This window comes from Dermochelys coriacea, chromosome 1, assembly GCF_009764565.3.
Source record: "Dermochelys coriacea isolate rDerCor1 chromosome 1, rDerCor1.pri.v4, whole genome shotgun sequence".
NCBI classification, from domain to species: Eukaryota; Metazoa; Chordata; order Testudines; family Dermochelyidae; genus Dermochelys; species Dermochelys coriacea.
Window position 1 is genome coordinate 80,673,341 of NC_050068.2, and position 13,770 is coordinate 80,687,110.

The 13,770-nt window shown below is 38.7% G+C and overlaps 1 protein-coding gene across 26 annotated transcripts in view; it reads right to left on the bottom strand.

Moving 5' to 3' along the window:
- The window catches only part of MYCBP2 (MYC binding protein 2), a 444,438-nt gene that overhangs the window by 131,763 nt on the left and 298,905 nt on the right, over positions 1-13,770 (bottom strand). For all 26 annotated transcript variants that reach the window (XM_038370114.2, XM_043504638.1, XM_043504632.1 and 23 more), the window contains 3 exons: positions 8,071-8,126; positions 7,370-7,485; positions 1,577-1,674 (listed from right to left, as the gene is read on the bottom strand). In XM_038370114.2, the coding sequence (XP_038226042.1) occupies positions 1,577-1,674; positions 7,370-7,485; positions 8,071-8,126 (270 nt within the window). The remainder of the gene's footprint in view (positions 1-1,576; positions 1,675-7,369; positions 7,486-8,070; positions 8,127-13,770) is intronic.

Below are 13,770 nucleotides of genomic sequence, written 5' to 3' on the forward strand. Positions count from 1 at the left end.
CTTTCTACAGAAACCCTTGACTCAGTCTAAATGAGACACAAGAGTCTCTCTTCAGCTGAAATGAAGTAATTAAATTCTCCCAGTGGCAGGGTCATGAAAACCGATAAAAGGGTCTGCATTTGCAACTAATGACATTTCATGCACTTGTTGAATGCTTGGCAAACCATTACTTTGGTCAGACTGCCCAATATCTTAAGAACCATGAACAAGATAGAGGACACCTCAAAACAAAATGCTAAAATAAAGATGTATAAAGGCTTCTCTCTGTGGCACATAAAATGTGAAGAGGAGCACATCTGTAAATTTCTGGGGCTGTCTTGGTGGCTTTCAATTCTGCAGAATCTGTCTCAACGGATCCAAGATGAAGTCCAGAGCAAGTTCTTTGGATATTAGTTTGAGGAACCATTTGTCAACAATGAGCCATGACGACAGAAAAACTCATTCCCTACCCCATTGGGTATCTAGAACAGTTGCTTTTTTCCGGTCACTCCTCTCTCTCTGAATTGCTTATCTTCAGTGTACTTCACAACATGACAGATGCTGGAATTTCTTTAGCTAGATTGGTAGCCACCCACATTTGCAGCCACAAGTATAACGTTACACCAGAAATAATGGAATACTTAAAGAGTTCATGATGTGATGGTGAGAAAGATAAGGGGGATAGGGAGAAAAAGGAGGGAAGAAGGAGAGGAGCATGGTAGGCAGGTGAAGTGACAGTGAAGAGACTGAGGGAAGAAGGACGAGAAGTAGCAAACAACCAATCAGTAAAGAAGAAAGAACATTTGAGTAAAAGCTGTAGAGCAGTCTGACGACATCTGTGGATGTAGGTTCCTGCTGAAACTGCTTCTGCAGATGGACTGGATGGCTCACATCTCTGGCAAGTTCCAACTTGAAGTTATCTTTTTCCCAAGCTCACAAGACTGAGGTTGTGTGTGTGTGTTTGGAGGGGGGCGGAGGGGAGGGGAGAAGGGCACAGAGGGGCAGGTTTACATTTCCAAATCTTATGTGAGTGCATGTAGAAGGTTGGCCAGTAAGGGAAAGTTAAAAATTACAGATATGGTAAGTTTAAAAAAAGGGCTGGAGAGTGGTTTGGAGAAGAAATAATTTAGAGGAGAAAGAAGAGAGAAAATGTGAGAGGAGGTAGAGAACACAATTCAGGGAGAGGGAAACAGACAAATATAAGATTTTATTCCCAGTGACAGAGAAGAGAGGATTACTACAAAATAAATGTGAAAGTCTCTTTAAATTGTTTTGTCCCTCTTATAAATCATAGTGCTGAATAAAAGAAATTACCATTCCTTTGGTAAACCGTTTCAGTGCTGTGTAATGATAGGCGTGGAGTGACCAAGGATCTGCATGCTTGGATGTCAAACCACATGGAAGCCAGTAACTGCACGATTTTGCAATTTGAGGAAAAGAGGTTAACTAGAAACACATTGAAATTCCCCTCCTTGTGTGTGTGCGCAGGCATTCAGTACATAAAGGTAACTAGCAAATATTCTAGTTTAGAATTACCATTTTAACCCACCAAAATGTACAAAGAATCCAAGTTATTTGGATTCTTAGTTCTCCAAACCTTGTTTGGTTGAGGTTCTACTTTTGGTTTGACAAGTTGTGTTCCGGGTGGTATCATCCCTTTTGGAGGGTCTTTTACTTTCACTTCTAATCCAGCATCTGTAAACAAATAAGAGTTAAAAATGAAAAAATTAAACAAAGAAAAAAAAGACCATTTTAAGGGGATAGATTTCCACAAGAGATTAATTATCCATTGTTATTGGCATAGTTAGGTACTATACTATTAAATGTTATCTTGTTCAGTCAACATAAAATTACAACTGAAGGTCCTATGCAGCATAGATTGCCTCAGGACAGGAATATGTAGTGTGCTCAATTGCCTAAAATAAACCCACTGAAATTTTATTTTATTCCTTGGCTGGAAAAAAAGGATGGGGGAGAAGAGAAATGTTTTCAGAACTAAAGTTAACATAGTATATCTGGCAATCCACACTGTGGATTGGTCCTTCCCCATGTAGTTCAGAGATTAATTCAACAGGGCCCACCTCCTTTCATAACTACCAGACCAGTGAAAGCCTGCCAAAATTGGCTATCCTGAAGTTGTACTAATGTTAAAAACAAGTGTACTAAGACACTACAAATATAATTATCTACAAGCAAGGAAAGATCATTTAAATTTGCAACCTGTCACAGGATGACTAATTCCTTTAAGAAGTAATAGATCCAGACCCACCAATGAGTCCCTCTGCTCTCCTCCCCAGGTGCCTCCCCAGGTGGGGAAAATCATCAGATACAGGACAGGCAGGTCATGTGGCTAAATCACAATGGAGATGAGAGAAGCCTCTAGAGACAGAGCCTTAGGGGGAGGAGAGAGGGTAGACAGCTTGGAAAGGAGAATATTTGTCTACCAGCACAGCCCCCATAGGAAGGCTGTGGGCTGCTGAACCAAGAGGAGATATGAGCTAGGGCTAGAATAGGGCTGAACCTGACTACTGATAGGCTGGGGGAAGCTGGCCTTAAATCACAGTGTAGGCCCCCAGAAGGATGTGGGACTCCTGAACCAAGGAGAAGAGCCTTTGCACAAGTTATAGCACAGGTCCCCCAAAAGAAGAAGAATTTAGAACTGAGGGGACAAAAAAAATCTGTATTCTGAAAAAGACAAAATAAATAAGACCCCACAAAGAATATTTGAGTACTTAAGTATTCTGGCCTGTGAACATGAAGGCCATGCTTTTAAGAATCTATTAATATGAGGATCTTCTGAGAGGAATTATCTGGGTTGCAGCCCAACATAAGGCTCTCATAGACACCTTGTACAGAGGCCAACACCTAGACTACACTGCAGAAATTGGAGTAACTGGTAAATATCTGATTTCTGATGGTTAATCTCTTTATATTAGGTAGTTATCTGGCCCACATTATGTCAGTACCCAGCCCAGGCAAGCCAATGACCCAACCAGCAAATTTGGTGATAAATTCTGGTCAAGTGCCACTTGCGGCATGTTGTACATACACTAAGACGACTCAAGAATCTGAATGCATCACAATTTTGAATGTATTTATCCTCATCACTCCTGAGAGTTAGAGAAATATTATTGTACCCATTATAGAGATGGGCAGCTGAGGCACAGAGAGACTAAGTAAATTGCCCAAAATCACAGGAAAATCTACTGATTCCCAGGTAATTCACCAGGCCATTCTTCCTCTCTTATACCAGTACTTAAAATGGATCTATACGCTGCAAGAAACTGACATGGTTGATTTTTTCTTCAAGGTTTGGAAAGTACTTACTACTTTCTCCAAATATCCTTTACATCTTAGTACTCATCTTTCTCAGCAATAATCTGCCAAATTCAGTTCTGGATGGATTTGGATGTATTATAGGTCCTTGATTTATGAGAGAGATTCTCAACCAGGGGTATGTGTACCCCTGGGGATACACACAGAAGTCTCCTATATCTCAACTCATCTAGATATTTGCTTACTTTTACAACAGGCTACATAAAAAGCATTGGCGAAGTCAATAAAAACAAATTTCATACGAGTTGTTTTATACTGCTCTATATATGCTGAAATGTAAGTACAATATTTATATTCAAATTGATTTATTTTATAATTATATGGTAAAAATGAGAAAGTAAGCAATTTTTCAGTAATAGGGTGTTGTAACACTTTTGTATTTTTATGTCTGATTTTGTAAGCCAGCAGTTTTTAAGTGAGGTGAAACTTGGGGATACGCAAGACAAATCATACTCCTCAAAGGGATACAGTAGTCTGGAAAGATTGAGAGCCACTGGTTTAGGACATCTGGGCTTTATCAGGACCCATGTTCTTATTTTAATTAGATTTTTAAACCATTGCCTTGTTGGTTAGCTTGGTACAGTTAGTATTATTGAAAATCGCTGAGATTTATTTGTTGCAATAATCTTGGTAGCAATAGATTAAAGGAAATGGATACAGAAACAAAACATTCCTGGATTAGCATGTCCGGACTCAAGGGACCTGAATTCTGAGCTCCCAGAGTAGAATTTCTTACTCTTTGTTGAGAATATGACAGAGCTCTATCTGATACCTCCATGGCATACATTATCTCATCATATACACGCTCTTCTTGGTATATAGTAGCATTCCCAAGTGAACTGAAGACTGAGGACCCCAGGCAACTCTTCTTGTAAACTACGTTATTGTGGCTGATCTCAGTGGTAGTTTCATTGTGATCTTAGTGGGCAGTTCATGGACCTTGCTTTAATTAAGGAGAGAATACTTCTGGTTCAGAACAGTGCTAGCAGGGTCATCAGCACTTTCATGAAAACTCTGGAGGTAGAGAAGAACACGAACTAAAGTATCTTGTAATGATAACACATCATATTTAGATAGGCTTCATTCAGTCTCCTGATATGAACTCCTTTAAGTAAAATTATTGCCACTATGACATCCAATGAGGACATGTGAAATTTCACGTGTTTCACATGTTTATTAGGAAATTCAAGAATAGAGCATTCTTGTGATGTGGAACAACTTGGAGGACCAGGAGTCATTCCGATTACCTGCTATCAATTTACCTCCTTGTAGTTCTGATATCTCCTTGTTCTCATTCCTGCCTCAAAGCAGAGAGACAAAAGCTCGCTAGCACTCTGGTGCCCAACCACCAGTCTGAGGTCTCCATTCTAGAAGAGGAGCAAGAGCCCATAGCTCCTTAGCGGGTCTTGTAATTTGCCTAGTTCTGCATGGCCTTGCTTGAGTTGGGATAGACACAGAAGAACCTACGAAAGGTCACTTCTGCCTCTTCCATATCCCTGTCTCCTTTTCTGCTTCAGGGAAGGAAAAGGAAAATATGAATAGCTTAGGAGACCACTCTCCAGTTCAGCTGATAGTGTTTTAGTCAGGTGAGGAAGAAGGAAGAACAGAAGTAGAGAGGGGAAAAAAAGAAAAAACTGAGTGGGGTAGAAAGGCTTGTGATCCCAAGATAAATTAAAAAAGGGAAAAAGCTCAGGGAAGCACTCTAAGGGGATGTTTCTAATATGGAAGCACAACAGTTTGGTGGGCTATCAGCGACCCTGCTAGGTTCAATTGTGAATTCCTGTCTCTCCAAAGGCCCATACACTGTGAGGAATTGGCCAGGCTTGCTTTGGCTTAAGAAAATAGTTGCTGACTGTATAAACTATTGCTAAGGTCTTCACTAATGGGAGAGACACTGTTCTGAGAACTCATATAACCTCCATTTCTTTTAAAGTGTAATTGAGAATTTTTAAGAAAAGAGACCAGTTTGGAATCTCAAATCAGCAAAAGAATCTCTTTAAACAGACTTAAAAAATACCAATTACATTTTAAAATGAGATCATGTACATACTAAGTCTCCATAACTGTGCATATCTTCAATGAATCAATTTGCTGATTCCCATTCTTATCAAATTCAAACCTCCCCTCATTTTCATGGTTTTCCATAATGCCATTCGTTTACATTTCTACACTTATCTTCTCTTACAACTCCTTCTCTTTTCTGCCCGTTTCCTTCACCCAGTCTCATTTCCATACTTTTTTGCTGTACTTTTGAGCCTGAAACAACATATTCATAATTATACACCAACCAACTACTCTCCCCATAAACAGACTACTAGATTCACCTATTTTGAGAAGTATTCAGGTTCTAATGGCTAAGGATTTTTTTTCCCCCTTGAAAATGTGCCACTTCCAAAAACAAATTGAACAAAACATCAAGTTTAATAGGACGGCGTGAAATTTTAGACACATTTTAAAGAGCAGGATCAACCTAACAATGCTTTATCAAGTTCTAGCAGTATTTCAGTTCATATTTGTAGAAACAGGGCATTTCTATTCTCATTTTAGTTGGGTCACTTTTAAAATCTCCAAGCATTAAAACACAACCAATTTTAATAAAAAAAAACTTCTATAAAGTTCTACAATAGATATTTCATTCAGTTGTAGTATGCTGTATAGAACTGATACTCTAAATACTAATGTAGGAAGTATTGGAAGTTTATTTTACACTGCTTTAAAGAGTTTTGTAATTGGCTGGCTGATAAAAACAACCATTTTGGTCTTCCTCAACATTTATGCTCCATGTACCATAACTCACACTGTTGTTCTCTAGAGCCAGTGAAGTAGCCAAGGGTTTGCAGGTCATGAAGGAAACTAAGCCATTCAGAAGTGGGGGCAAAATTAAAAACTTCAAATATTTGAAAGAATTGAGACTTGACTCCGCCCCCAACTTTCCACAGAGGAAACAAGAATATTTGTAAGGAGGGTTGAGATCCCTGGTTTCTTAAGATTTTCCCTGCTCCTATACTTCTGTTAGATCCCCCTCAAGCAACTTAAACAAGAAACCTTCTTTATACGCAAGACCACTGAGAGCAACATGAAAAAGAGGAAAAAAGAAAGGAAGAAAACCAGGTCTTCTCTCCGAGAAAAAACAGTATTACTCTTAGTATTCAGATCTGTGGAATCAACATCAAAGAACTCAGGAGCATAGCAGCTGACCACCTCCTGCACATTCACAACTACCCTCACATTTCTCAAGCGAGTGTCTGAGGGTTTTCATTGCACATGTGCAGGAAGTGAAACTGGTAAAAGTGAATCTCCTTTTCCCAGGTTTTTTGTTTTTCACGGCAGTAAATTTCATGTTTTCCATAAAATCAGGAATCTCAGTGAAAATATTAGTCTAACACAGGGTTACACTACTCTCTTCTGTCTTGTCTGTTCCATGCATCTTCACTTGAGCTTCAGACTGTAAGCCCTTTGGGTCAGTGATCTGACTGGTACTGACCTATTACTATCAAGTGCCGGGTAAATTTACAACATTATATAAATGATTAAATTATCTACTAGGATCCAAATTCTGATTGTCTTCTCTTTTTCCCTGTAACAGTTAATCTCAAATACCTATAAGGAGTGCTTTAGAAAGGTTTATGAGGTCATTAACTTTTGCAGTGAAAAAAGAATCCTGAGCACTAGTTGTCTTCAGTAAAATCTACACAGATATTCTACTACTGAAATGAAAGTTTAATTTAAGAAAATATATTTAAAGGTGAATTGAAACAGTATTTGAAAAGAGTTCCAAACAGTTGGTTTAAGCTCCTTGTGAAGGTACACTTTTGTCAGTCATGTCTTTACTTTCAGTTTTTTGATGATAATATGCAGGGGATGGGGGGAGGAGTAAGGGGAGGAGGAAGGAAGAGGAAGAGGTAGGGAAACTGGATAGAATGATCTTGGATCCCCCAAAGCAGTGTGCGAATTTTCATGGACATGTTACCTACACAAATCTTCGCATACCATTGTGGATACATACATGTTAAGCACTTGTGGTTACTATACAAAATTAATGAAAATTGGATACCTATTTCAATGCCATCTATAGTAACATGAATGGTGTAAAGACCAACAGCTCCTGGGGTCCAATTTGCACAGTAAGTACCATCATTATTGACTCGGATCAACATGTTTTCACTGGGTCTAGACAAAAACAAAATAGACATTCAAACAATTAACCAAATGTTAAATTATTGAAAAGCTGCTGAAGCATTCTATTTAGAAGCCATTCCGCTGATTTATTTTCTGCCTTTTTTCCCTTCATATGCTCCCAAACTACACTGTCTTTTGTGGTCTACCAGGGACATTTCTATGGAAACAGGATCTTTGATCCACAGGAATTCATCTAATCAAGCCACTTATGCTTTTCAAGTTGTTTATTACAAAATCATAACGTTCTAGAGTAATTGAATGTGATATATTCAGAAAGTGAATTTAGGTGAGGAATATGCAATTGGAGAAAATAAACTAAGTATAAAAAGATTGATTTTATGGAACCGTCCCAGTAATTTTAAGAAAAATGTGCTAGATTTTCACTGTTTTCCCATACACAGAATATTTTTCAGAGTGTTGAAGTCTCAACGGTTCTTCAAACAGAAATTACAGTAACTCTGCTGGAATAATAAGCCTATTCACATAAAGCTCTGATATTAACATGATTTTTAAAAAGCTGATATATTTACTTTTAATTCTAGTCAATGTGTAATTCTCTGCAAGATGGTTTTTTACCTTTTAGGTGTTGGTGAGGCAAAGCGTAATTCTTCAAATGAATAGTTTTCATATACCTGCAAAGCAGAGAATTAAAAAACGTTCAGCTAAACCAAAATCAAAACTCAGTCAATGCTATTATACTACTACTGTAAATCAGTACAAAATAATTTCTCAAAACATGTTACTCTAATTGCTCATATAATTTAAGTGTAGAATAGGGAACCAGAAATTGATACAAAGCGTACACAAAAATACACATTTTTAAAGTGACCTTTTAGGTGAGAAAAGTAATTATTGCTCATGCAAGGTGCTGATTAACCATGCTTGAGGCAGGGAGGGAAGAGTAAAAGTATGCCCAGTTTCCATGTTGCTAATGCACCTCACCCCAATTCCGAAGGGACCACTCTCAAGGGGTAAGACGGTAACTAATCCTCTATCCTCAATCCATTCTTGATTCCCCTGCTAAATCTGCCAGAAAGGGTTTGAATGAATGGCATTTATATGAGGTGGACACCTGTCAACTAGGATCTAGAATGTGTATGAAAGCTCATTTCTTCCCTTGAAGAGTGAGGGCTAGAATAAAAACACAAGTAGCTGTATCTCTTGGTTGACATCAAATTCTGAGGAAACCTTAGGAAGAAAGCAAGATTGTGGATGTAGTGTCATTTTGTCATGCTAGAATACCACGTACAGAGGGACAGCCATCAAGGCTTCAAGCTCCCCCACTCAGTCCTACTTCTTGTTCAGCCAATCGCGGAGACTAACAAGTTTGTTGACATTTACGGGAGATAACGCTGCCCACTTCTTATTTACAATGTCACCTGAAAATGAGAACGGGCATTCACTTGGCACTTTTGTAGACAGCGTTGCAAGGTATTTACATGCAAGATATGCTAAACATTTGTAAAACCCTTCGCGCTTCGGCCACCATTCCATAGGACATGCTTCCATGCTGATGATGGGTTCTGCTCGATAACAATACAAAGCAGTGCGGACTGACGCATGTTCGTTATCATGAGTCTGATGCCACTAACAGAAGGTTGATTTCCCTTTTTCGTGGTTTGGGTTCTTAAATTTCTGCATTAGAGTGTTGCTCTTTTAAGACCTCTGACAGCATGTACCATACTCTGTCCCTTCAGGTTCTTAAACCTTGGGTCGAGTGCTGTAGTTACCTTTATAAATCTCACATTGGTACCTTCTTTGCATTTTGTCAGATCTGCAGTGAAAGTTCTTAAATCGAATAACGTGCTGGCTCATCATCCGAGACTGCCATAACACGAAATAAATGGCAGAATGCAGGTAAAACCACAGAGCAGGAGACATACAATTCTCGCCACAAGAAGTTCAGTCACAAATTTAATTAACACTTTTTTTAACGCGCATTATCAGCATGGAAGCATGTCCTCTGTAATGGAGGCCGAAGTTTGAAGGGGCATACAATTGTTTAACACACCTGACACGTAAATACCTTGCAACACCGGCTATAAAAGTGCCTTGTGAATGCCTCTTCTCACTTTCAGGTGGCATTGTAAATAGGAAGCAGGCAGCATTATCTCCCGTAAATGTAAACAAATTTGTGTGTCTTAGTGATTGGCTGAACAAACAGTAGCACTGAATGGACTTGTAGGCTCTAAAGTTTTACATTGCTTTGTTTTTGAGTGCAGTTATGTAACAATAAAAAAATCTACATTTGTAAGTTGAACTTTCACAATAAAGAGATAGAACTATAGTACTTGTATGACGTGAACTGAAAAACACTTTCTTTTGTTTATCTTTTTTATAGTGCAATATAATTATTTGTACAAAAATGATCATACAAAATGAGCACTGTTCACTTTGTATTCTGTGTTGTAACTGAAATCAATATACAGTACAGACCTGTTTACGCGCGAATCCGCTTAAAGCGCGGTTGTGCCATGCCTCCTAGTGCTACCTATTTAACCTGTGAGACTCGTTAACACACGGTACGGGAACTTGCTATGTAGTGCTACAGAGTTCCTCACTAACTCACTGACAGAAATCGACAGGAAGTGTGGAGCGGAAACGTGTTGTACATCTTTACTGATATTGGTAAAGACGCATCACGCACGCTTAGTCATTGTCACACTAGAGAGATATATAATATATAGTAGTTATATAGTAAAATATATACTACATTAGAAAATTTTAATCGTAGGCCTAATATAATGGCAGAGCAAAGGGTCAGCATTCCTACACTGTAGAAGAAAAGCTAGCTGCAATAGATGAAGTAAATAGCAGAGAAACCCAGGCCAAAGTTTCAAAAGATATTGGGATTGCCGAATCTACTCTCCGAGGACGGCTAAAAAAACAAATCTAAACTGAATGGCTTTGTACAAAATATCGATTCTGACATGGGGCTTAAGCGAAAATGTGTGCGCTATTCAGCAAAACCCACAATAGACAAAGCCATGCGCACGTGGTTTGCTCAGGAAAGGCTGAAAGGAATGCCGCTAAGTGGGCCAATTCTTCAAGCCCAAGTGACAAATTTGGACATTTATCAGGGGATGAATCATTCCAAACCAGCAAGGAGTTTATAAGTCGTTTTAAAAAGCGTCATGGCATAGCACAGGTACTGATTTCTGGAGAAAGCCGATCAGCCGATAACTCGGCCGCGAACACATTTCATCTGCAGCGAATGACAGACTTCATAAGAAAAAAAAAAGTGAGCCAGAAAGAGGAGAAAATAATGGCTTTTTTTTCTAAGTGAATCACAGACTTTTTCAAACATGGCCCTCTTAACCCGAGATCTGTTAACACGCGGTCACGACGGCTTGACTCCCGACATCTGCGTGCAAACAGATCTGTACTGTATAAGAAAATTTAGAAAAACATCTAAAAATATTTATAATACATTTCATTTAGTATTCTATTATTGTTCAATAGTGCGATTAAAACTGCGATTAATCGTGAATCATTTTTAAAATCAAGTTAATTTGTTTTGAGTTAATCGCTTGAGTTAACTCCGATTAACTGACAGCCCTACTTACAACGCAAGCATAAGACATGAGACAACAAGTGAATACAAGCAGGCAGATGGGGGAGCACAAGGAATCAGTGAGACAATATTGGTCAGCATAAAAGGCAATGGTGCCAGCTGTCAATTTTTTTTGTAGATATCATGGCAAAGAAGAGTTTTATGGAGGGATTTGAAGGAGAACAAATAGCTTTGCAGATGTTTATGGGAAGCTCCTCCCAAGCATGAGGGGCTATATGGGAAAAAACACAAAGGTGCTTATTTTGAAAATTTAACATGTGGATGATGAAGACTGGCATCATAAGCCAATTGGAGACAGGAGTTGAAATTTTGCTAGCATATGAAAGTTGATAGGTAGGGTGGAGACAGGCCATGAAAGGGCTGGAAAGTGAAGATAAGTAGCTATGCTGGAAGTTTCCATGACAAAACCCTAGAATCTGAGACTTCCTGATCTCTATGTCTGAGGAATTTGATGAGGAATTACATAAATTATGTGAAGTAGCAGGATGACAGCTCTTCTAGCCAGTACCAATAATACTGTCCAGTGCCATGCTTCCTCCTCCTTTTCAGGATAGCCAAAAGAGGGTCCTGAAGCCTAAGTGTGAGGCTGGTAAATGAGGTGCTAGCTCTGGCCAAGTCATTACGCATCAACTGAGCACTGACAAATTCATAGCTGGAAAGCACACCAGCTCACTTATATGTTAATGTCGTTCAAGACAGGTGTTAGTCTTACAAGGAGGTGTTTAGACCAGAGGTTCTAAACCTATCATCATTATGGGCCACATATGCAGCTGTGTGTGTGTTGTGTGGGCAGCATCCGCACAATATATATATACCACCCCACCGTGCGAGGATATCACATGGGCTGCAGCTGTGTGCTGATTGGGCTGCACCTAGTACACAGGCCACGAGTTGACAACAACTGATTCAGACTATAAAATGCTTGTAAGTTGCCGTATGTATTAATCTTACTTGTAATGTCTGTATTCCATGCTACAAGGTAAAATAAAAGTTTGTTTTATAATTGTAAAAATGCCTGTTCTGAATTTGTGAACTCAGATGGGAAGTGTCCCCCCCTCACCCATCCAGGAGGACTATCAAAATTAAGTGGGTCATTGTAGGACAAAAGCTTTGTTGATTGCCCTATTCACCCATCAAAAGTACTTGCAGAAGGCCTTGTCCCATTGGTTTGAATGCTGGAAGAGGGAAATAAAGATAGTTCACATTAAAGTTTTCATCTCTGCTGTTGGACTCTTATAAGGGCTAGAACTAAAAAACAAAAAAGCAGAGATCTGCAAGGTCAACCAGCCCTGAAAAGACATTCAATGCTGACTGAATACTAGATCTCTGTCATCTTTTGGAACCATATGCTGAACTCATTTGTGCATATATGTTGCCTGCTTTAACCTGTAAATAATTCTCATTTCTTTCTAGTTAATAATCCTTAAATAGTTTACTATAGGATTGCCTACAAGAATGGTCTTTGGTGTCATATCAAATGATCTGGGATGACTGGCCTCTTGGAACTGGGAGCAACCTGAATGTTTTGTGGTTTTGGGGATAAGTGACCATTTACTTCTATGACCAGCTTGCCTGGGTGGCAAAACAGACTGAAGTGCCCAAGGGGATTGCCCTGTGACTCCATGGTAAAGTCTGTTACAGTGATCCAGGAGTTCATATTTGTTACTGGCTTGGTGAAATCTAATTAAAAAATATATTACCAGTTTGGGGGTGCCTGCCCTGATTTTGACAGTCTGGAATAGGCACTCAGTCATAAACCACTCCAGACAGCGTGATACTAAAAATAAGATGTCCCTCATTGAACTGAAAGACTGAAGCAAAGGAACTTCTAAACTGATGACATTCTTCGAAAAATATTGCTCTTTAAATTCCACCATTGCCAAGAAAACCTTGGAACGCATGGGAGGTTTGTCTGTCTGAAAGAAAGTCCTGAAAACTAAAGCTGGCTTCTGCTCCACAGGAGTCAGATACTTAGCAGGCAAGCCCAATTTCCTTGGAATGTAGGTAGGACTGGAAATATACATGTTCTGTTTTTAAGAACATGCATCTGAAAGATGAGGTGGCTTCAAGGCTTCTTACAAGATCTCTGACCTTATGAGCTTTAGACATAAAGGCTACAAATACAGTCCACCTTACCGAGGAGTATCCTCCTTCAAGAATGCAGCAGCATTGAGCACTTTAGACTAGAGCTGGGTGGGAAACTGTTTTCTGTATCCTTAATATCTTCAAGAAATTGAAATTTTTTTTCTATTTTAACGTCAAAATCTTGTAAAATATTTACAAACTGAAAAACTGATTTTTTGGGGGTCAAGTGAAATGTTTTCTTTCGATTTTTACCTTTACTTCCTTTCTTCCCCAGTCTAATTAGCTCAAATTTCTAAATAGAAAGTTCTTTCAAACAAAACAAAACAAAAAAGCATTTTCCATTTAGAAAATGTCAAAACAAAAATTTTTAGATAATTTCAAAGCTTTTTTCTTGACTTTTTTGAGCCAGGAAATTGGTCAAATCCAACCCTGTTTCTTGAACACTTTTGGTTTAAACAAATTCACATATTTTGATGACAAGTGATTTGTCAAAATATTCCTGACCAGCTCTGCTTTGGTTCACAGGAGACAACTTAATTTCACTCCACAAAATTTTTTAAATCATTTTGATTTTTGTAAAAAACAAAAATCTCTAGAAAGATCAAGTATATGTAATT